The 25,379-nt window shown below is 36.9% G+C and overlaps 1 protein-coding gene and 1 long non-coding RNA gene across 2 annotated transcripts; one reads left to right on the plus strand and one right to left on the minus strand.

Moving 5' to 3' along the window:
• Positions 1–317: 317 nt before the first annotated feature.
• si:ch211-178n15.1 (uncharacterized) lies at positions 318–19,683 on the minus strand. Its single transcript, XM_051869158.1, has 3 exons — positions 18,273–19,683; positions 15,552–16,069; positions 318–3,691 (listed from the first exon to the last, which is right to left on the minus strand). The coding sequence occupies exons 1-3, from the start codon at positions 19,050–19,052 to the stop codon at positions 3,685–3,687; spliced, it is 1,305 nt and encodes a 434-aa protein (XP_051725118.1). The 5' UTR covers positions 19,053–19,683; the 3' UTR covers positions 318–3,684.
• LOC127499063 (uncharacterized) lies at positions 19,550–22,086 on the plus strand. Its single transcript, XR_007926031.1, has 3 exons — positions 19,550–19,785; positions 20,040–20,131; positions 20,931–22,086. It is a non-coding gene; the product is annotated as an uncharacterized LOC127499063 (long non-coding RNA).
• The last annotated feature ends 3,293 nt before the right edge of the window (positions 22,087–25,379 follow it).

A 25,379-nucleotide genomic window follows, 5' to 3' on the forward strand; every position in this document is an offset into this window, starting at 1 on the left:
CTGAACAGATGCATGCTGGGATGTGAAGAGGCCCCTCAGAGAGAAGTGAGAAACTCTCAGACAAGATTTAAACAAACAGGGACACAGACACTGTCAATACCGTCCCATATAGAGCTCTGAATTATAGTGCAAATATTAGTCATATATATCAGACTGAAGGAATACTGTAGTTTGTGAATGTGAGAAAACTATTAGGAAAAATCCCACAACTATAAACATATTTTAAAGGGTCAATAATAGTATTAAAATGTACCTTATTTTTCTCATATTCGCATAGTAGTAAAATTCCTATTTCAAAAGTCAGAAGTCACTGAGAATATATTTTAAACACTTAATGTTTTATTTCATGTGAGCTGTACACACTTATAAGACATTCACGTGTCATTGGCGTTACCTTGTTTTTCTGTGGTCTGTCGCGCCATCTATTGGCCACAGAGTGAAAATGCCACTACATGATTGCAACAGTCTATAAAGATGGCTTATACTGGCTTTAAATACTGATTAAATAATTCCAGTCCACAGCTGCAACACTGTGTTTGGATCCATCCACTTTAATCCAGAAGTATAAACTAGCTGTATACCTCTCTGAAGTGGTTTTACGAGCTGCCTTTAAGGCAATGTTAGTGTTCATTAGCTTTAGCTTAACAATTATAGATCCTTCAGCCTCCCTGAACAAAAAATCACGTCAATCTTTGGTCTGAATCATAACAATAATAAAAATAAAGTCTTATTAAGAAAATGCCTCCTCTTTTCCAGCATTTCAACTGTCTGTTCACAGTCTTCAGATCCACGTGATCGCTGGCGATAGTTTGCACATATCTGTTATAAAGTCGTAATTTCCAACCTAAAAGCAGCTTATTACTCAGTCGCGCTTCATTTAAAGGAGAAACACTCTGATATCTGGTCACAGGTAAGTTATGAAGGGCAGCTTGTTCTAAACGGTTTACACAGTGTAGCTAGAGAGAGAGAGACCCTGCTGAAAATCAGCCTTGACCAGCTAAACTAGTTCAGCCATCTTAAATAACCGGTATATTTTGGGATATGCTAATACAGCATACCAGTTTAACCCGCTTGTGCCAATAACACACCTGCAGTGTTCATCTAAACTAGTTAAAGACCCCATGAAATGGTTTATGACTAGTTTTCTTTCATGTGTTGACGTATTTCCTTTTGAAACAGGAAGTTGGAGTGGGACATAATAAAAGACTAGTGCATTTTTTAAAATAGCCAATAGAGTGCAACAGTCAGGTTTCGGAAGTAAAAACTCCATTCATTTTCTCCATAAGAAAAACTTTAAAAGTTTATAAACTTTTAAAAGACAGACCTACCATGAGCTACGAGATTGTTAATCGACAGTATTTGCTTCTGTTGAAGCCGTCTGCTCGCATTATTTTAGCTTAGTTTTAAAATAATTGTGAATTCCTGGTGAAAAACTACATTACCCATGATGCCCTACAGAAAATTCCACCAATCACAGTCGAAAAAGCAACATGTGCCAAAAGATCTCGTTAGCTCCGCCCACTCCCATGAAGCACTGTGAATGACATGATCAAGTCGATCTCTCCACACTCTCAAAATACTTAAATGTTTATATTTTGCATTAAACTTAAAATTTTTATAAATATAATCAACATTTGTAAATAATTTTTAATTTATGTTGTTCGCAATGCTTCATGGGATTGTAGTTCTTTCACTCTAAAAAAGGATTATTTTTTCTACCCAAGACATTTTTGGGGGGTTATTTTTCCAGTGTTTGGGTAATTTTTGTGTTACCCAGATCCTGGGTCAGACATAACCCAGGGGTTGAGTTATTTATCGCGGGCTTTTAGCGACCTCTTCAGGAGAGAGCAGTGTATCTCTGTCAAATTGGTGCATGTCTTCAGTAAAATACAGGTTTGTGTACGTTTTATTTTATCTAAAAATTCGTTATTGTTCTGTATACCGTTTAATTTTATACAAAGCAACATACAGGGGCGCGATGTGAGTCGCCTGAACGAGTGTCGCGTCGGTCTTTTCGCGTGATGGAAACGCCTGATGCCTTGCATAAAATTTTATGATTTTATTCAAAAAGATACCGAATATAAATTCTTAGGATGTTAAAATATGTTCTCAGAATTGTACACTGATTATTTATGGACAGGTTATGGAGTCAGTCACAGCATTTTTCGGCTACAAGTGAAACGCAGGCGGCGGTCTAAAGTTATCAGTTCCCCCGCCGAACGCGAGCCATTTCCGGCACGAGATCCAGCACCGTTACGGTGGAAACAGAACAACAGACACTGGTCGATTATACTTGAATTACTTATAAATGTTCAGTTTTCACTTCAAATAATTGTTAAACGAGTTTAAATGTAGCCAATATGTATTAAAACGATATAAAATATGCTATACTATAAAATGTGATCTAAAATAAAGGAACCAATAGTTGTGTGGAGTATTTAAAAAAAGTTTAGAGGATTTAAGTTAATCTGTAAACATTAATTCATGTATGAAGTTTAAAAAAAAAAAGAATTATAGTAAAAATTAATCAACAACCCAATTTGCTGGATAAAATTAACCCAACATGTGTTCTTTCCTATATTTACCCAGCCCTTGTATTGTATTTTAACCCAGTGTTGTTTAGAGTGTTCCCCCACTAAAGCTGTTAAGTAGGCCTACACAGTTTTGTCTTTTTGTCCGATTTTTAAATTTTTTTTTGCTTCAAATCAAAGTTTATAGTGTTGTGATTCATCGTATCTGGTTGGCTAGGTTCATGCCTTATAACTCTTTAAGATTGACTTTTTTTTTAAATCCCAATGGGGAAAATTAATGCAAAAAAATACTTCTGGAATGAACACCACTGTAAAATGGGACGAGCACTGTTCCACTCTATAGAGCATCATGGGTAATGTAGTTTTTCACCAGGAATTCCACTGTTTCAAACACGATTATTTTAAAAATGAGCTGAAATAATGCGGGCTGGAGGCTTTAACAGAAGCAAATACCATGGATTACAAACACGTAGCTCACAGAAGGTCTGTCTTTAAAGGTTTATAAGTTATCATTCAAAATCAATTTCCTCATGGAGAAAATGAATGGAGTTTTTATTTCCATAACCCAACTGTTGCGCTCTATAGTCTTTAGTTTATATCACAGCCTGACAAAACTACACTCAGTGGACGAAAGCCAAGAAAACACTTTCAAAATAAATAAATTCCAGTCACTTCCCACCAACTGTTTGGGTAAGGAAATAAATATGAGCATTCGAACACACAGACTTTCTTAATACACAATCCTGGTTGTCTAAAATTCATTAATGCACATTACTCTTTTGTTTTCATCATCTTTCATCAAAATTTAACAACTTACTCCACCTCTGAATCGACTTTCCTTTTCAGCTGACATCACAAATCCCTCTTACTTTTTAATCTCGCCCCCTCCAATCGCAAGACTCCCATGTTTTCTAATTGAATTTCCTGTTTCAATCAGAAATGCATCCGACTGTATAGGTAAAATGAGTTGTGAATGCCATTTAATGGTGACTTTAAGTTGGTCCAAACTAGTGTAAACTGATTTTTTCAGCAGGGGTGTGTGAGAGAAAAAGGGTTTTGAGATGTTTCTGGAGTTTTCCATGGGAAATACAGTCACTGCCCCTCGGCCCAGGGTTCTCCATCCTCCAGTATGAGTCAGATGGGTTGTGTGGCATCAATCCCTGTGTAATAAAAAGACTTTCATTACATAGTGCACTCTCATGTCTAGCCCATCACAGACAGGGTCACAAGCCATGGGCATCTTCATTATACAAATGTCCCTTTCAAAATGTGTTGATTGATGCTTCTAAGCAAGCGCTGGAGCAGAGCCCAGATCAGGGAAAAGCAAAAGCCTCCGATAAACATTTAAAAAGACCTAATCAGCAATAATTACAACGGATGAGCATGACGATATGACACTAGGTGCTACTTTTAACTTCTCTGCCTCTGACTTGTCCTTGGCATAGCTGTTGCTTTTACAAACCTGACTGGCTCACATTATGTGCTACAATAATGTAACGCAATTTAGCCTTTCGTGTTCTCATGCCAAGATTGTGCTTGCTTATCAGCTTGATTTATTACTCTAATTTATACGCTCAGCTTGGCTCAATGTTGAGGACAGCAGATCTGATTGGACATGAGTTTCCTAATGCCGCAGTGTGCTGTCTTTATGGTGACTCTAGTGTAGATGCCAGGCTGTTGATTTGAAACACTTTTAATAGCTGCAGAGAGAGAGAAGACTGACTCTATGCATTTTGGTTTGGACATGCACGACTGTTCAGTTTAGACTAAATGATACGAAATTATAAAGTAGTGGTGTTACAATCACTGGTTACATAGTTTAGCATATAAAGCTCATAAAAAGTTGTGCTAGAGAGTCAGAAACGTATGCGATCACATCGTATGGTTTATAGCGTCCTCATACGGCCAGATCAGATGGGTCCCGAAAAATGGTTTTGAACTTTGGTGCTAAACGTATGCAGCACTAACAGAAATTAACTGTCCGAATAAAATATTTGGATACACGCATTAATATACACCCACAAGGCTTCAGCATGACTGATATCAGTATGCAGCGACACGGGTCATATATGAATCACATTTGAAGTTCAGCTAACACAGGTATGCCATGAGCCGTCTGGTGTTGGTCAGTCATTTCAAGCCCTGGGTATACTTTGTTTTTGTTTTTTTTACGTGTACGCTAATGTACGCGCACAGTCGATTACACAGCCTTGGAAAGTATACTTCATTTGACTCGTACGCATACACAGGCGTTCTTTTTGAGCAATCTCTCGCCACGAGTTACAACCCATGTAAACATATTTGTGTTCTTTCATGCTAGATACTTTATAACAATCTTCATCATCACTGTAGCTTGCATGTGTTCCGATCTGTTCTGTTTATGCAGTTTTTCTTTGACTACCTTGTGAATCGACGCCCCCAGGGCACGGTTGCCACCTTGTGGATAAACGAATTACTGCAAGAACAAAAAATTAAATGCGACCTGTGCGTACAAGTATGCGCGGTTATAAAAATCCGGCAGTGCACGTACTCTACTCGACTGTATGCTGACCCTCACGTACACGTAAAAAGTTAACCGAAAAAAAAAGTATTTTGAATTTTTAAAAATCTTAACTTCATCGGAATTGTATGAAACTGAACGGAAATGATCACAAAAAAGAAATCGTGGACTTTCGAAAAAAAATCTACATGGTCATAAACAAAAATAGTCACACTTGTGTTGTTCGCTGTCAAAAATGACTGCAATAGGAAAAATGGGAAATATGAAAAATAAGACAATACAGAGTGATTTTTTGGGGGTACGATCTACAAATCTGTCACAATGTAGAAAAAAAGCACTCCAGCGGTGAAGGGACGGATGTGCGCATGAAAACTTGTCCGGAGATCAACATCATTAACTCATACACGTTCAGTGACTATGAGCTAGGGCTGCACGATTATGACAAAAATCATAATTGTCGATTATTCCCTTGAAATTGTAATTGCGATTATTAATTACGATTATCACAATTTACATTGAATGATGTATTGAATAGCTTTATACCATAGTTTGGAGCAACTGCATGCCATATTTTTGTATAAAAATAAAAAAACAATCTGAAAACACAATTTTTTTATTGTTTTTCTATAGCATTAAACCTTAGATGTCAACTATATATTGGTTTGGTTTCTTCTTTAAATAATAATAATAAATAAAAAAAAAGTCAACATATGCATGGTATAATAATAAGGGATTTTGCCACCAGTGTGGTTCCCCGAGAACTGTTATACAAAGAAAGTTGATAGTATATATGAAAAATTCATATATTAGCTTTTGCCGTGTAGTTGATGCCCAATGTCGCTAGCTTAGCGTAAATACATAATCATGTTTCGCTGACATATCAGTGTACACCTACGTCACTGGTAGCTCCTTTTATGCTGGGTTAGACATTTTACACTCTGTAGTGGTCGTGATTCGCCTCTCACAACGTGACATTCTCATAACACACCTCTAAAACACGCAGAATAATGTAAGTGATTTTTTTTCCTTGGAATCGCGCCTTTGAACGATTACGAAATTGTGGCATCCGTAATCATAATCGCGATTAGAAATTCGATTAATTGTGCGGCCCTACTGTGAGCTGCATTACACGCGGGACTGAAATGGTGGCTAACAAAGAAATCTCTAGCATTAATTTTGATCACAACTTGTCTTGAAAAACAAAGACAGTTTGACATTCGTCGTAGGAGAAGTCACATTGCAGGACTGTGCGCCAGATCTTCTGACATTGCAACGGTCATTAATCGGTTGTTGGTGAACATGTCAAGACTACAGATTTTATCCTAGGATTATAGGAATCTTTTAGGATTCTCAAAATTTGTCTCAGATGAGCAAATCGTGGCCAAAATCGCACAATGTGCACACGCCTTAAGTTGAGCCAGAAGACTCGACTAAGAGGTTGAAATCAGATCCAAACCAGATGAATCAAGTTCTGATCAAGCATGTTCATTTTTGTTACATTTTGTTGTTCGAATTAGATTATGGATAACAAAAAGCTTTCTCTGTCTTATGGTTTGACAGTAATCATAACACAAAAACTAACACTTCAAATCAGCATTTTAAAAGAAAACTAAACTTTGGGAAAAACTAGTCTTTCATAATTTCTAAATATATATCCAAATGCAAAACCTAATAAAAGTAATTATGTCTGAAAACACTGTTCTCAGTAACTAGGGAATACACAGCCCTGTACATTTTCATATATAGGACTATACAGGCATCTAGTGGTTACACCATGGTATTACAGATGATTTTCTTTTTTTTTTTTCACCAGGTGGAACTAATCTGCCTCCATTTAATGGATTTTAAGTACTTTTGCTCCTTTTTTTTTTTTTTTACTTAAATGCTGCATTAATTGAAAAATAGCATAAAATGTTTTTACAATTTTTAAAATATTTTTATAGAAATAAGTGGTCCATAATTTAGATATGAATATTGTTTAGTAACACAAAACAGAAAAAAACTATTAAAAAAATTATTGAAATAAAATAGTGCATTAATATAACAAAAATTAAATTATTATACGATTAAAGTCTCGGGTCTGTTTTGACCTCAAACAACACAAGTATGACTCCCAAATGAACAATACCAGAGTTTAAAATACACTAAATATTCTGTGCAAAACATCTTGTTGGATTAAAATATGAGAGACGGCGGTGTGTCTCATCTTATCTGTGATCGGATTATGTGTTTTTGGGGTTTTAACAAGAACCATTTTTGCTGTATGATTCATAAATCATATTCTAATCATTAACAGAGGAAAAGTGAAGCCATCTTGGTTTTTTGAAGTACATGTCAATCACAAAAATCACATAGTGATCATCATAACATATATCCCTTCAATTTTTTGGTGGTTTTTACTACTAGACAAATGATTGTATTTTTTTTCTAATATTCTAATATTATATATATATTTTTCCTGGGAATATATAAACCTTACATAGGAGGGGGAAAAAAAATCAACATTTGAAATTTATTATGAAAAGTTATTTGGCCCCAAGTTGATGAAAGGTGATTCAAATAGAAAGCATGAAACATTTTCCAAATGCTTGGCCAATGTCCATTTGCATCATTGCTCTTGACTTCCAAGAATAAGTCATTACACGCATCATAGTTTAATGTTGTGGTGCAATATATTTCAGATAACCCCGCCCCTAAACAGCTCATAAACACAAAACAAACTGTGGTTGGTCATTTTACGTGTCAATCAGGTGGGTCTCTTCCTGTCTAAGGGGGCGTTTAATTGGTGGCCAGAATAAGCTGCAATGCGACCAGACTTTATGCCGTCATATGATTGCTCCATCCCTCATTTATCCAAATCTTCTTCTACCACCCCACCGCCAAAGTCTGAGCGCTCACAGACAGATGTAATTATCCACCTACCCCAAAAGTAAAACCGTCTTCTGCACATTTATATTTTATGATTGTTCTTAAAATAGATTTTGCTTGAACAATATATCAAAGCTGATATGAATTTATTATACTTGCAGTTTAGCTTTAATGTCTCTGGTCCAGATGAAAATTAAATGTATCTTTTATTTGAGTAATATTACATCACACACAAGATGATATACTTGTGTTCAGAGCAGGATGATATAGTCAAAAGTCTAAAAGTGTTTTCATATCCCTAAAGTGACTTAATAGAGCTTTCAGGAAGGTTTCATTTAAGTATCATAAAATTCCCTAGTTAGGAGGGGGAAAAAATTTACGAAAATGAGTGAATAGTTGTCATAAAGTAAGAGCATTTATACTGTATAGCTATAATGTGGATATCAGCTCAGATCATTTGATTTTTAGTTGACGTTGAGGACTTTGCCTTTTGCACACTTTAATGTCTTGAGAATTGCGTGATATAAAGTCAGAATTGCGTGATATAAAGTCAGAATTGCAAGTTATAAAGTCAGAATTGCGTGATATAAAGTCAGAATTGCAAGTTATAAAGTCAGAATTGCGAGATATAAAGTCAGAATTGCGAGATATAAAGTCAGAATTGCGTGATATAAAGTCAGAATTGCATGATATAAAGTCAGAATTGCGAGTTATAAAGTCAGAATTGCGAGATATAAAGTCAGAATTGCGAGTTATAAAGTCAGAATTGCGTGATATAAAGTCAGAATTGCGAGTTATAAAGTCAGAATTGTGAGTTATAAAGTCAGAATTGCGAGTTATAAAGTCAGAATTGCGTGATATAAAGTCAGAATTGCGAGTTATAAAGTCAGAATTGTGTGATATAAAGTCAGAATTGCGAGTTATAAAGTCAGAATTGCGAGTTATAAAGTCAGAATTGCGAGATATAAAGTCAGAATATAAAGTCAGAATTGCGAGATGTAAAGTCAGAATTGCGAGTTATAAAGTCAAAATTGCGAGATATAAAGTCAGAATTGCATGATATAAAGTCAGAATTGCGAGATATAAAGTCAGAATTGCGAGTTATAAAGTCAGAATTGCGAGTTATAAAGTCAGAATTGCATGATATAAAGTCAGAATTGCGAGTTATAAAGTCAGAATTGCGAGATATAAAGTCAGAATTGCGAGATATAAAGTCAGAATTGCGAGATATAAAGTCAGAATTGCGTGATATAAAGTCAGAATTGCGAGATATAAAGTCAGAATTGCGTGATATAAAGTCAGAATTGCGAGTTATAAAGTCAGAATTGTGTGATATAAAGTCAGAATTGCGTGATATAAAGTCAGAATTGCGAGTTATAAAGTCAGAATTGTGTGATATAAAGTCAGAATTGCGAGATATAAAGTCAGAATTGCGTGATATAAAGTCAGAATTGCGAGTTATAAAGTCAGAATTGTGTGATATAAAGTCAGAATTGCGAGTTATAAAGTCAGAATTGCGTGATATAAAGTCAGAATTGCGAGTTATAAAGTCAGAATTGCGTGATATAAAGTCAGAATTGCGAGTTATAAAGTCAGAATTGTGTGATATAAAGTCAGAATTGCGTGATATAAAGTCAGAATTGTCTGATATAAAGTCAGAATTGCGAGTTATAAAGTCAGAATTGCGTGATATAAAGTCAGAATTGCGAGATATAAAGTCAGAATTGTGTGATATAAAGTCAGAATTGCGAGTTATAAAGTCAGAATTGTGTGATATAAAGTCAGAATTGCGAGTTATAAAGTCAGATTTGCATGATATAAACAATTCTGAGAAGAAAGTCAGAATTTCGACTATATCTCGCAATTCTGACTTTGTAAGATGCAGTTGCAAGTTTATATCATGCAATTCTGATTTTAAAACTGGCAATTGTGAGTTTATATCTCGCAATTCTGAGAAAAAGTCAGACTTGCGAATTATAGTAAGAATTGCATGATAAAAACTCACAATTGTGAGGAAAAAAAAGTCAGAATTGTGAGATATAAAGTCAGAATTGCGAGATATGAAGTCAGAATTGCGAGTTATAAAGTCAGAATTGCGAGATAAAAAGTTGCAGTTACCTTTTTTATTTTTTTATTTAGTGGCGGAAACAAGCTTCCATATTATACAGTTTTGGAATGACTTGACAGAATTTTCATTTTTAGGTGAACTATCCCTTTAAGCAAAAGTTTCTCCATTTGCTCTCAATTTAATCTTGTTGCTGTCTAGTAGAAACAAGTGACATAATGAGATCTCATTTGGGATTTTTCTTGGTTTAGTCTCTGGAATTTAAATAAAAACCACTTGTAAATAGTAAATCATTCTCCATTAGGCCAGTGAACACATGGCTTCCCAAAAAATCTCTGTGTAGCCAGAGCGAAGGCACCAAACGGTGGGCGTTCTCTGTAAACACACGTCTACGAAAACATCCGCTGTCTGTTATGCGCCTACTTCCTGGTTTGTGTGTCAAGCTCAGCTGTTGTGCCCTCCCAGATAGTGGGTGGCCGTCATCGTAAATGATGTCTGAAAATGCCTGTGTTTATTTGACCATCACAAATATTGTACGAGCTTGCCTCATTCGGTTAGGCCCTAAGCCAAGTGGTTTCTAATGAAAACCAGACAGAAGGGCCAGCCTGAAAACTATAAAAAACAGTTGTGCAGAGACGCATACCCTCCACTAGAGGACAATGACCCTCTACTGCCAAACCGTAACTACTGCTTTCAGATCCCGGCAGGCAGAAATCAGTTCCTTTTGTTCTCAACCGCACATACAAAGATCACATCTGCCATTTTAACTTTAACCCCAGAGGAATGTTGAGTACGTCAGGGGGAATAGTGTCAAATTCTAGTTTTCTGAGCTAAATGGTTTAGTTTAACTAGTTTGTGCTTCCTAAGCCAGGGATTTTTCAGAAGTATTCAGTGTGTGAATGAATGTGCACCAATAATGTGATTATTTTCAATAATCAGAGTAAGACGTTTACATGCCACGAGGAAAACCTCTTTACTCCAGTTTACATGCAATTTTCATTATTCTGATGATTCATTTCACACACCCCAATGCACAGCACAAATGATGAACTCACATAGGTGCAGGGTTGCCAGGTTTTCATAACAAAACCCGCCCAATTCAAAACTAGCCCAAAACTAGCCCAATCGTGTTTCAAGGGGAGGCCCTCCAGCAATCCCATGGATTGTTTTAACCCAATGATTGGGTTGTTTTAACTCAATGAATGGGTTGTTTTAACTCAGTGAATGGGTTTTAACTCAGTGAATGGGTTATTTTAAACAAATGAATGGGTTGTTTAACCTAGCGAATGTGTTGTTTTAACCCAGCAGTTGGGTCGTTTTAACTCAGTGAATGGGTTGTTTTAACCCAGCAATTGGGTTGTTTTAACTTAGTGAATGGGTTGTTTTAACCCAATGAATGGGTTGTTTTGACTCCGGAATTGGGTTGTTTTAACCCAGCAGTTGGGTTGTTTTAACTCAGTGAGTGGGTTGTTTTAACCCAACGAATGGGTTGTTTTAACTCAGTGAATGGGTTGTTTTAACCCAACGAATGGGTTGTTTTAACTGAGGAATTGGGTTGTTTTAACCCAGCAGTTGGGTTGTTTTAACTCAGTGAATGGGTTGTTTTAACCCAACAAATGGGTTGTTTATCCCAGCGAATGGGTTGTTTTAACCCAGCAATTGGGTTGTTTTAACTCAGCGAATGGGTTGTTTAAACCCAGAAATTGGGTTGTTTTAACCCAACAAATTGGTTGTTTTAACCCAGTGATTGGGTTGCTTTAATCCAGCGGTTGGGTTAAATGTATACCCAACCTGCTGGGTAGTTTTATTTAACTCAACTATTGTTTAAAAATTACTGTATTGCTTGCTTAAAATGAATCCAAATTATGTTGGAAATTAACATTTATTAATATGTTTAATAAATTAACATTTATTATTAAGTTTAATGAATAACAATTAAACAATAAACATTTATTAAACTGCTTATTAATAAATGTCCATCTTTTGATTATTATTGTTGCCTTTAGTAATTATGTGTCTGATTTTTAATTTCATTTTAAGCCAGACATATAGTAATTAATTTAAATTTAATGATTTAAATAAAACTGCCCAGCACGTTCAGCAAACATTTAACCCAACCACTGGGTTTGTCCATTTTCAACCCAACTTGGGTTGTTTTTAACCCAGTGTATGGAGTTGTTTTTGTGATGCAAACATCAAAATGTATTAGTTTTCAAATCATGCACTATGTGTTTTTAGATCATAATATGCAACAAGTGTTTTTAGGTCATAATATAGTATACTGTGCAAAAAGAAGTCATTATTAATCAATAATCTTCCCCTATAATCATCATTTGTGTGCAAAGGCATCAAGGTTGTTGGTATTTTACTTCCACTAGTGTTGATTTCAGCTGGAATTGTATCTATAAGTACATTTTTCGAGAGGCATGTTTTTCCACTGAGCTTAAGTTGCATATTTAGGGATGATAATATCTTAGAGACTTGTAGGTGGGCACTTCTGAGCCTGTAAGGATCCACCCAGAACACCCTAGCAACCACAAAGCAATGCCCTGGCAACCGCCAAATTTGCATGCACAGGCACGCACCCCTCAAATTGTCTTCAGGACATAAATCTAGTTCATTTAATTGATGGACGCAGTAATATCATATGCATTTTGTCTACGGCAGCGTCAGATGATTTTCCAAGAAATCCCAACCTTAAAGCCACGCGTTTGATCTTTTAACGTGCCTCAACAACAACCAAAGAAGAGCCGATATAATCAGCCGCGAATAGAAATTTCATTTATAGAATGTTTATCAAACATTCCTGATTGTATCCTGAATTCCTCTGTGATAAAGCTGCACAATTGTCCCAGAGCCAAAGTCATGTTCATGCTCAGATCTGAGATAATACCATGCGGGAAAGGCTTTTGAACTGCGCAGCGTTCAACACCGTTCATCTGCCCGCGGGCAAACAACAAAGCCCTGCGTAATCTGAGGAAACAAGTGCAGCGTATTGACACCACGTTTTCCTGCGAAACAGATGGAAGAAATCTTTCATGACGCATAGTTAGCCGTGTTAACACTGAGTCATTGTGTAGACTATCTTCATCACAAATGGCTTGGTCTCCATTTCTCAGGAAATGATTCAGTGCCAGCAGACCCCACCATGTTTTTCTTTTCTGGGAAATAATAACTAGGAAAAAAACATATGGTGATGGTGTCTGGTGTCTGTTATAATAGAGAGGAAGGTATTTCCTTAAACACACAATTTAAAAGACACATGATGTTTCAGCACTTTGTGAAATATACCTGTCAGATGTTGCTTTTTTAAAGCTCAGGAGACCTAATGGACTTGTCTCAGATGTTTCTCTTGATATTCCTTTGAATGAATTTGAACAAAATAAGATAATTGTTGACAGCATGTACAAAAGTAATGTATGCTCTTTGATATCATAGCAAATTTGAGACTTTGTTCTCTTCTACAACTCTTAAGGAGATGTGAGATTTTTCTCAAGAGAAACAAGTGAAAGCAGACATTTCCATGTGCTCTTCGTTTAATCTCATTGAAGTCAGAAAAAAATTAACGAGATGTCATTTGTGATTTATCTTTCTTATGGATATACACTATACCATTCAAAAGTTTGGGGTCAGTATGATTTTTCTGAAAGAAATTAATACTTTTATTCAGCAAGGACGCATTAAATTGATAAAAAGTGACAGTAAAGACATTTATAATGTTGCAAACGATTTCTATTTCAAATAAATGCTGTTCTTTTGAACTTTCTATTCATCAAAGAATCCTGACAAAAAAAAGTGTCACAGTTTCCACAAAAATATGAAGCAGCACATCTGTAAGATATGAAATGAGAAATGTTTCTTGAGCAGCAAATCAGCATATTAGAATGATTTCTGAAGGATCATGTGACACTGAAGACTGGAGTAATGTTGTTAGCAGATTGTTAGCATGTTTTGTTAACATGATTAACATGTTGTTAGCAGGTTGCTAACATGATTAGAATGTTGCTAACATGTTGTTAGCATTATTAGCATGTTGCTACCATGTTGCTAACATGATTTGATACATTGTTACCATGGTTTATCTTTTTGCTAGCATGATTTATCACAATGGTAACATGAATTAGCATGTTGCTAGCATGATTTATCATTGTTAACATGTTTTAACATATTGCTTGTAAGATTTAACACATTGCTAGCATGTTTTATTATGTTACTAGCATGATTAGCATGTTGTTAGCATTATTAGCATGTTGTTAGCAGGTTGCTAACATGATTAGAATGTTGCTAGCATGTTGTCAACATGATTTAACACATTGGTACCATGGTTAATCATTTTGTTATCATGATTTATCATGATGTAACATGTTTTAACATATTGCTAGGAAGATTTAACATTTTGTCAACATGATTTAGCACATTGCTAGCATGTTTTAGGATGTTGCTAACATATTTAGCATGTTGTTAGCAGGTTGTTAACATAATTAGAATGTTGCTAACATGTTGTTAGCATGATTAGCATGTTTGCTAGCATGATTTATCACGATGGTAATATGAGTTAGCATGTTTATTACGGAGCCCCGCATGACATGCAGGAAGAAAAATAGTGGGCTAAATCGTGTGCACGATTTACTAATTTGTTCCATCGATTTATAAATTGTGTGTATGATTTACTAATTAATTCCTTTGATTTGCTAAAGCATGCGCACGATTTACAAATCCAAGAAACAAATTAGTAAATCAAGCACACAATTTAGCAAAATGGAGGGAACGAAATAGTAAAACATCTGCACTATTTAGCAAATGTGTGCACGGTTTACTTTTTTTCTTGCATGTCATGTGCTGGGCTCTGTAATTTAGCATGTTGCTGACATAATTTAATATATTGCTAGCTTGAATTGGCACATTGCTAGCATGTTTTAGCACACTTTTAGCATGATTTAGCATTTTGCTAGCTTGTTGCTAACATGAATTAGCATGTTGCTAGCATGAATTAGCACGTTACTAGCATGTTTTAGCATGTTGTCCCAGGATAGACAGCTTAAATACTCTATAAATCTTATTCTAAAAAAGTCTTGACCACCACAATAAAAGTCTATGGGACTTTTCGTAGTTTTGATCATCCGTTTTACAAAGCTCTTAAGTCGAATCAGTTAGAAAAGATAAAGCATACCGAATCAGAACAGTCTGAAGGTCTGAGCATAGTTTGGTTGTTGTAGCTTGAAAACTCTAGGAGATACTGTTTAAAATTTAGTCTCAGAAGAAGCCTAAATAGTAGATCAGTATGTTGGCTTTGTCAAACATTAATAAATCTTACCGACCCCAAACTTTTGAACAAGTGTGTATATACCTTATTGTTTGTGTTTAGACATGCATGAGCATAAACACAGCAAGCACATGCTCTTCTGAGGACATTTAGTGTCCACTTACCCTGAGATTCGTCACCAAGGAACAATTCGACCAAGTTACTTGGTGATTGATTAAGTATGTGTGCAGCTGTATCTGTGAGTATGTGTTTGTTTGAGTGTGTTGTTGTCCTCTTTGCTGATAATTGGGATTCTGTGAAAGCAAGTTAGTTTTGTGTCCTTACACTATAGTGGATGAGAGCATCTTATGTTTTCCAGGGTAAAGGGGTGTCCTCATCTTCACCTGTCCGTTCTGAGGGTAAGGTGGAGGCCGGTGGGTTTTATTTGAGTTAGTGCACACTACTGGAACTACAGGGGGTCTGTGGTTTTCCAGTTGCCCTTTCCTTGCCGTTCGGTGTGGTAGGCAGGATCCATTGACCGTCCTTTGAGTCTCTGAGCTCTGTTTCACAACTCTTTTGCCTTTATCCTCAACAGTAACGGATCGCTGCTCAAGAGGGGGCGAGCTTGTGTGGTTTCTCATTGGCGAAGGACTGTTAATGTGAACTAAATCCACAGCGACAGGGCTGTGTGCGAGAGAGGAGTCGGAAGTTGACGTGTCCTCTTCGCCATTTGAATTGTGGATCAACGCCACAACATCAGTCTGACTGCTTTTGGTGGCATCTTGGGAGAGTCCATTGGATGGACTTGGTTCCTTCTCACCAAGGTCAATGTTGGACGTCAGAATATCAATCTGTTGGACGACCTTCACAGACACAGAGGGATCAAAAACATAGTTAAAGATGCTGCCTTTTTGCATGTCAGAATTTGTCAAGCTCCAAAAAGGACAAAAAAGCACTCAATCTTCTGTAGTCATTTAATATATATATATAATTTGCTGGAATTATTCCTCTCTGCCACTGCGTTCACATTCACATGGTGCATCAAATTGTGTTGCACCAAGTATGACGCCAATTGTTTTTGCAATCATATTGAGTTATTATAGTTAACAAAACCAAAAACTGAAACAAAATAAAAACTAGCATAACTGGAAAAACTGAAATTAAACTACAGTGTGTTGTCTTGATTACAACTACAAAATCATTTTAGGTTTCCAAACAAGTTTAGACACTTCTAAAAGCCCATCTGTCATTAATCAATCATAGTCCCGCCCTACACACACGTCATTGGCTGAGTCATAAATTGACATGCCACGCCTCTCAAACAAACCAATCAGTGTTTTGAAAACGTCACAGACTGATTCTGAGTGACTCTGAACATCATCAGGTAAAGATGTCATAAAAATAACTTTTTTGGCTTCCTTCCTGCATTAATCTACTGGCTTTATTTCCTGCTGCAGTCATTTACATCTAATGGGAGTCTTGATGCATCCACTGAAACACATCTAAATAATTCAATTAATGTTTTACGTCCTGCACAGTCCATTATTGCTAATGTCAATCTTCACATATTAAGCTATCTTTAGGTATTGATTTTAAGATTCTGTTCTCTTTTAACAGGCCTTTGTGATGGCCGCTTCCCATCCAGAAAATACAATATTCCTCTTCACAATACGTTTCCACTGGAACATTTCCAGCTCTGCTGAATATAATTGACCGTGCATTTCTGGCAGATGTGTGTTTTGGGTTCTGAAGGCTTTCAGATGATATTTAGTTTTGCTTCATTACAAAGATGTTTGCTAAGAACACACATATAATATTGTTCAAGTTTTGATCTTATCCAGTCTCTGTGCTTATTAAAATCCCATCTCAAATATGTCGAACCCAAAATCAGTTACAAATCTTGTTATATGAATGTTTCCTCATACTGGAGCTGTATATGAATGCACGAAGAAAACTCATTATAAATTGTAGCCTGTCACCCACAGCATTGCATTTCAGCATGTCATTCCAAACCTATGACTTCTGAAGATATTCTGAGAATTTTTGTATATACAATGTAAGTCAATTGGTTCTCAATGTTCTCCAAATGATCTTCTATTATGTTCCACAGAGGAAAGTCAGTCAAACAGGTTTAGAACGGGTGAGTAAAATAAAAGAATTATAGAAAAAATAAAATAAAATAAAACATTTTTTTGGGTGAAGTATCAATTTAAAGGATTTGTTCACTTCAGAATTCAAATTTCCTGATAATTTACTCACCCCATGCATGCCTGGGAGAAAGAAGATAATAAAGTAGGTGTCATTTGTGGTTTTTCATGTACTTTTTAACCATGAATGCTCATCTTGCACTGCTCTGCGATGCGCCACGCGTTATGTAATCACGTTGGAAAGGTCACACGTGACATAGAAGTACAGAGAAAGTGTTTACAAAGCGAACGTGCAAAGACTAAGTCAAACGCCCTTCACAGAAAAAGGTAAAACAACGATTTTGGGCGATTTTGAAGTTGGAGGAGAAATGAGATGGAGTTTTTTGCCCTATCGCGGTACTTCCGCCTACATCACGTGTGACCTTTTCAACGGGATTACGTAATGCGTGGCACATCGCAGAGCAGTGCAAGATGAGCATTTGTGGTTAAAAAGCATATACATTTTTATTTCGTTTAGAAAATGACCAATCGTTTCACTAGATAAGACTCTTATTCCTCGTCTGGGATCGTGTAAAGCTCTTTGAAGCTGCACTGAAACTGACATTTGGACCTTCAACCTGTTAGTAACTGTTGAAGTCCACTATATGGAAAAAAATCCTGTAATGTTTTCCTCAAAAACCTTAATTTCTTTTCGACTGAAGAAAGAAAGTTATAAACATCTTGGATGACATGGGGGTGAGTAAATTATCAGGAAATTTTCATTCAGAAGTGAACTAATCCTTAAGTAAAATAGTCAAATTTCTGTGTTTTCTTCATGTATTCATGAGTAAATGGCAGCATTTTGGGTGAACTATTCCAAACTTTTGATCTTGTATGAAACAGTAAACATTATTCACTCTATTTATTATTCTCTCCTCACCTCTTTCATCTCCAACTGGACCTGTTTGAGACCACCCAGCACTTCCTCGAGCTCAGTGACCACTTGTTTGATCTGTTCCCGTACTGTTCCCTGGCTCTTCCTCTGATTGCCATGGCTCTCCAGACCTACGCCGCCCTGAGATGTCCTTATTTCCCGATGCGGTCCATTCACCTGTAGCCCCGAGCGTCCCAACTTGCTGGAGGGCACCTCGGTTGGGAAAAAAGCTGCCTGTCCAGAGTCTGCCCCATTACAGTGTGGTTTTCCAGGACTGGATTGTCTGCTGGCCTCAGGGCCGTTGAGCGTGTGCCGCTCTTCGTGATGCCGGAAAGACACCCGTCTCCTTGTGCATTGTCCGTTATATGCTTGGACGTCGTCCCACTCCCGCTGATGGCCGTAGTGTTGATCCGACGAGTAGTACCGCTGACCTCTGACCTTCAAAACATGGCCCCCGTTAAAGGGATGTGGCAACTCCGGGTAATACCACCGCTGGACGCATCCACACTCCCGCCGGATCTCCCGCACGCACGGAGAGTCCCACCTGGCCGCTCGTACATCCACCCAGGAATAGCATGGATGCGGTATTTCCTTGGCGTAAACCTGCCGCGGCGGTGACGCAATGGTCCTCTCGCCTCCGTCTATCCCCAGCTCCTTTGGGAACGGGGCTATGCCGGACTCCATACGCAGACATGATCCATCAATGGGGCCCGGTGTGCGTCGGGGTCCCTGCTGCAGGCAAAAGTGGCAGGAAGGTGTTTGAAATCTTGTGTTCTCCGAGTGCATTCCAGTCTGAAATCCGACTTAGAAAACAACTGGTTCTCTCTCCACCCAGGCCATCCACAGCGTCTGTTTTTCTCATCTGCGTCTCCTCTCATTCACTGCGTTTTACAGTCTCTCTCTCCCTCTCTCGCACTTCCCCTCTCCAACTTTTTGTCTCTCACCTCCCCCTTCCTTCCTCCTGGTGCTTTTTCTAACTTACTCTTGTTTTCCCAATGTTCTCTCTCGTTCTTGCCGAACGCAGCTTGTTGCCCTTTCTCTGGTGGTGGGCCTCTTTTCCTTCCCTCCCTCCCTCGTTTTTTTTCCTCCAACTCTCCTTCTCCTGAAGTCTTTCACCTCTCTCTACACCTCAGTTTTTTTTCCCACTGCGTAAAATTTCCCTTCTCAGACTCAACTCACCCTTTCCCAAACTCCAAACACTTCCTTCCTACACCTTCTCTGTCTCTCTCTCCCGGGGTTGGGGCTCGTAAAGCTTTGACAGACGCAGCGGCTCCATGTGATTCCCGATCTTTCCCTCAGATCTTGCCACTCGGCAATTAAACACAGCCAGGATTCCACGCCGCCTGAGAGAGAGAGAGGGAGAGAGAGACAGGAGGAGGAGGTGGGGTTTCGGACGTTGCTGAAGCAGACAGGATCTAACATGAGCCAGAGACCGAGAGAGGTGGGGAGGGGAACGAGAGAGAGACGCTCGGCCCCAGAAAAGGGGATTTTCGGCATAACTCGATTCCCACAAGCCCACGTGAGTCTGAGAATTAAATGCGGGTTCGCCGTCGCATTTGTTTATGTGAGTCAGCTGAGATACTGGCACTGTTTGTCATGATTCATGTCTTGTGACACATTTAATGAACAACACACCGCACACTGTTTACAGATCTCTCACATTTCACAAAATTCCCTTATTTATTTACTTGGAAGTAAATACTTTCAGTTTTATTTTTCCACTGGAAAGAAAAACCACAAATGACACCTACTTTATTATCTTCTTTCTCCCAGGCAGCAGCGGAAAGCAAACCAAGACTCTTGGGAAAAAGACCTCAGAAATCTATGGAAGCTTGTTTCCGAATAAAAAGATAAAAGATAAAAAGGTAATTGCGACTTTTTATCTCACAATTGCAAGATATAAACTTACAATTACGAGAAATAAAGTCAGAATTGCACTTTATAAACACAATTGTGAGATATAAACTCGCAATTCTGACTTTATTTCACACAATTCTGACTTTATATCACGCAATTTCGAATTTATATCACGCAATTCTGACTTTATATCTCGCAATTCTGACTTTATATCTTGCAATTCTGACTTTATAACTCACAATTCTGACTTTATAACTCGCAATTCTGACTTTATATCTCAATTCTGACTTTATATCACACAATTCTGACTTTATATCTCGCAATTCTGACTTTATATCACACAATTCTGACTTTATAACTCACAATTCTGACTTTATAACTCAGAATTGCAAGTTTATATCATGCAATTCTGAGAAGAATTGCGAGATAAAAAGTTGCAATTATACCTTTTTTTTTTTTTTATTCAGTGGCGGAAACAAGCTTTCATAGAAATCTCACATGTTTCTCCTCTAGAGTTTTAAGAGAGATATAAACAAATGTCTCAAACTGGGCTGAGACACAACCAAATGCATGTTGATGTTTGTTTGTCATGATTTGTGACAAGTTGAAAAAACATCACACTGCATAGTTTATAGACTTTTCACAATTTTTTTTGCTAAGAAGAATCACTATTACTTTTGCACATATTAGGGTTATAATACTAAATATTAAACCAAATGATCTGAGCTGTTCTCCATATTAGTTTTATAGTTCTATACTCTTACTATATTACAACTATAAGCTTATTTGTGCCTGTTTTTATTTTAGGAGAAACATCCGAAGCAAAGTTGAGACAGTGATATGTGAACTGAACATCTGCTGAGTTATGAAAGAGCAGCATCTGATCAGAGAAATTAAATTTTCCTCTGCTCATCTGAACGCAGGTATCAGTTCTCCTCAGAAATGAGCGGATTCCTTTTTGCTGACGTTGGTTTGGAGACAATAAACTGTGAAAGCCACCAAGATGAATCCAAGCAGTTTTTGAGCTGCCGTCTCAACCGCGTCAGCATTTCTTCAGATTCCTGGATTGTGTCATATTCATTGTCTAAACTTGAAGCAGCTTAGTTGACGTGGAAAATCAATCAGAATCACTGCAAGCCCCAGTCAGCGTGTGCACAGGAATTTAATGTTCATTTGAAACCATTTTTTTTAAATAGGATTCCAGCATAACTCTAATTAATCATTTAGAAAATAAAATCCACTGTAGGACATCAGAATGTATTTTGAAAACAGTCTATAGCTTCACATGTGATTTATTTAAACTGTCCAGTATCAGGACATATTTCCAATACAATACAAGCAGAGATCTGGTTAAGGTACAACATGTAATAGACTCCAAGAATAAAAAAAATCCTCTAGGCATTCGAGTTCACCCAGTAGGGTCTCATTTGATCCCATTACGATCATTTTAAATGGTGTGCAAGGTTGAATTCTGATAGGAATCTGTGCACATTGCTTTAAGACCGCTGTAGGGAATTCAGGATGGTTGTAGAAACACATATCAGACCTGACAGATTTACTTTTGTGTGTGTGTGTGTGTGTGTGTGTGTGTGTGTGGGTACACTAAAAAATGCTGGGTTAAAAAAAAAACCCAAGCTGGACAAACCTGGCGAATGGATTGTTTTATCCCAGCGGATGGGTTAAATGTTTGCCCAACCTGCTGGGCAGTTTTATTTAACTCAACTATTGTTTAAAAATGACTATATGGCTGGCTTAAAATGAACCCAAAATATGTTGGAAAATAAAAATTAGACACATAATTACTAGAGGCAACAATAATAATCAAAAGGTGAACATTTATTAATAAGCAATGTAATAAATGTTTATTGTTTAATTATTATTTATTAGACATATTAATAAATGTTAATTTCCAACATACTTTGGGTTCATTTTAAGCAAGCAATACAGTCATTTTTAAACAATAATTGAGTTAAATAAAACTACCCAGCAGGTTGAGCAAACATTTAACCCAATTGCTGGGTTAAAACAACCCATTCGCTGGGTTAAAACATCCCAATCACTGAGTTTGACCAACTTGTGTTGTTTTTAACCCAACATTTTTTAGTGTAGGTTTCACCATCATTGTGTCGATAAAATTTCCAAAAATCAGTGTTGGGGGTAACGCATTAGTAACTTGAATTATGTAAACAGAGTACTTTTTCAAGTAACTAGTAAAGTAACACATTACTTTTTCAATTTACAACAAAATATCTAAGTTACTTTTTCAAATAAGCAATGCAAGTGTCTTTTTCCCACTTATTGACTGACAGCTCTTCTGTTTCCATGTTGAGAGAAATAAAGTGCAGAGGTGTTGTGTGCGCTGTGTGAACATGATGGTTATTGTAGTTCTAGATGTGAATATTTACTCATCTCACTTGCACAAAAACATTCAGTATTCCTCAAAATGAATAAAAACAGTGAAATGCAATCTTAAAATTTTTTCGCAAACCTGTAATAATTAACTATATTAAATTACACAAATATACTTTATGTATTTAATCTCACTTTATTAACCAATGTCTTTGCTGCTGACTTTCAATGATGTAATTCAACCATACTAATAAGCAAAAATTACTTTAGATTAGATTTAGAAATAAGAGAAATAATTCTTCTTCTGTATCCTATTCTTCTTTAATCCAGAATGGCAGCACAGCTGAAAGGTTTGTTTGAGCTGCGCCCTCTACTGTACAGGCATAAATATGCATTTCCTTCAGCCTGAGGCTTATTCATTTCACTTTTGGTGTGAAAGGGCTTTAACATTTGCCTTTAACTTTTTTGTTGTTATTATTAAAAAACAAACAAGCAAGCCCAGCCCAGGTGAGAAAAAGTAACGCAAAAGTAATGTAACGCATTACTTTTCATAAGAAGTAACTAACTAACGCAATTAGTTACTTTTTTAGGGAGTAACGCAATATTGTAATGTATTACTTTTAAAAGTAACTTTCCCCAACACATGCTCAAAAGAATGACAAAACCTGAAAAAATCTCTTTATAAGCTCATAAAGAAGCCAAATAACGTCTTCAAAGAGCATCGCACCCATAATTGAAACTTTATCACTCATTCACCCTCATGAAGGATTCAAGGAGAAAATTTGCAGAACGTGTTTCAAACTGTTCTTTTTTCGTACTCCAAAAGCACACAGTGATCAGCAGCTGCATGTCAAGGACAAAAAGACATCATAAGTCCCTCCATACAACTTTAGTGCTATATATATATATATATATATATATATATATATATATATATATATATATATATATTCCAAGTCTTTGGAAGTCATATGATTGTATTGTGTGAAGAACAGACCCAATTTTAAGCTCAACATTTGTCATTTTGACATCAAATGTCATTGGTTCCTGGTTTTAAATTGAATGAGGTTTGACAGCTGCTTTCATAGCTCTTTTTTAGTATCACCATCCACTTTAACTGTAATATAGGGCAGATAAAGATCATATAAATCAAATGGGTTTTGAATGACAAGAGTAAATGATGGGTATTCAAATGCAAAATCTAAATCTTTGGTTACACTTATTTTGATGGTTCTGACGGTTTAGACGTTCTGACTATAAGTAACGTTGCACCTGTCAACTAACTCTCATTAGAGTATTAGTTTAGTATTAGTAGACTGTTAGGGTTAGTACACTCTAAAAAATGCTGGGTTAAAAACAACCTAAGTTGGGTTGAAAATGGACAAACCCAGAGATTGGATTGTTTTAACCCAGCGAATGGGTTGTTTTAAGCCAGCGAATGGGTTGTTTAACCCAGGGAATGGGTTGTTTAACCCAAGGAATGGGTTGTTTTAACCCAGCGAATGGGTTGTTTAACCCAAGGAATGGGTTGTTTTAACCCAGCGAATAGGTTGTTTTAAGCCAGCGAATGGGTTGTTTAACCCAGGGAATGGGTTGTTTAACCCAAGGAATGGGTTGTTTTAACCCAGCGAATAGGTTGTTTTAAGCCAGCGAATGGGTTGTTTAACCCAGGGAATGGGTTGTTTAACCCAAGGAATGGGTTGTTTTAACCCAGCGAATGGCTTTTTTAACCCAGGGAATGGGTTGTTTTAACCCAGCGAATGGGTTGTTTTAACCCAGGGAATGGGTTGTTTTAACCCAGCGAATGGGTTGTTTTAACCCAAGGAATGGGTTGTTTAACCCAGCGAATGGCTTTTTTAACCCAGGGAATGGGTTGTTTTAACCCAGCGAATGGGTTGTTTTAACCCAAGGAATGGGTTGTTTAACCCAGCGAATGGGTTGTTTAACCCAAGGAATGGGTTGTTTTAACCCAGCGAATAGGTTGTTTAACCCAGCGAATGGGTTACATTGTTTATTAATAAATGTTCAACTTTTGATTATTATTGTTGCCTCTAGTAATTATGTGTCTGATTTTTAATTTCCAACCTATTTTGGGTTCATTTTAAGCCAGACATATAGTAACTTTTAAACAATAGTTGGGTTAAATAAAACTGCGCAGCACATTGGGCAAACATTTAACCCAGTCGCTGGGTTTGCCCATTTTCAACCCAACTTGGGTTGTTTTTAACCCAGCGAGTGTAGAGTAAGTTGACAAGGACTTGCAAAGTTACTTATATTAAGTACACTCTAAAAAAAAAATGCTGGGTTGTTTCAACCCATGTTTGGGTCAAATATGGACAAACTCAACCAGTGGGTTTAAAATTTAATTTAAAAATTTAAACCAAGGGTTGGGTTTGTCCATATTTGACCCAAACATGGCTTGAAACAATGTCTTGGGGGACCATCAAAATAAAGGGTTACCAATTCCTTTATTAATCAGAATAGTTTTGAATGTTTCCAGTATAAATGCAAGGGTGTGTGTCCCGTTCGAGCCTGGAATGAACCAGCTGTGTACATTTTGTCTCCGGATCTAAAAGGTTCCCCTAAAGGCTTTTTTTGCATCATGTAGCTTTGCATCTTCTGCATGACTGAACCATAATCAAACTCTAATCCAAAAATCGTCTTTTTTCCGTGTCATATTTCCTTTCTAGCTAAATTAAAAGCATTTCCTGACACAAAAGAACATGTATAATTTATGGATAGTTACTCCAAACGTTGTTGTGACCATTCTTTCACCTTGACGTCTGAATGAGGTTGAATCAGCTGCTGTTCTCATACTAATGCTGAGGCTCTCCACATATTCAGAATTAGTCCTGCTTATGTGGTTATTTTTGATCAGCCATTATGATTTCTTGAGTGTTACTGTGT

The sequence above is a fragment of the Ctenopharyngodon idella genome, chromosome 2, assembly GCF_019924925.1.
Source record: "Ctenopharyngodon idella isolate HZGC_01 chromosome 2, HZGC01, whole genome shotgun sequence".
Classification (NCBI taxonomy): Eukaryota; Metazoa; Chordata; class Actinopteri; order Cypriniformes; family Xenocyprididae; genus Ctenopharyngodon; species Ctenopharyngodon idella.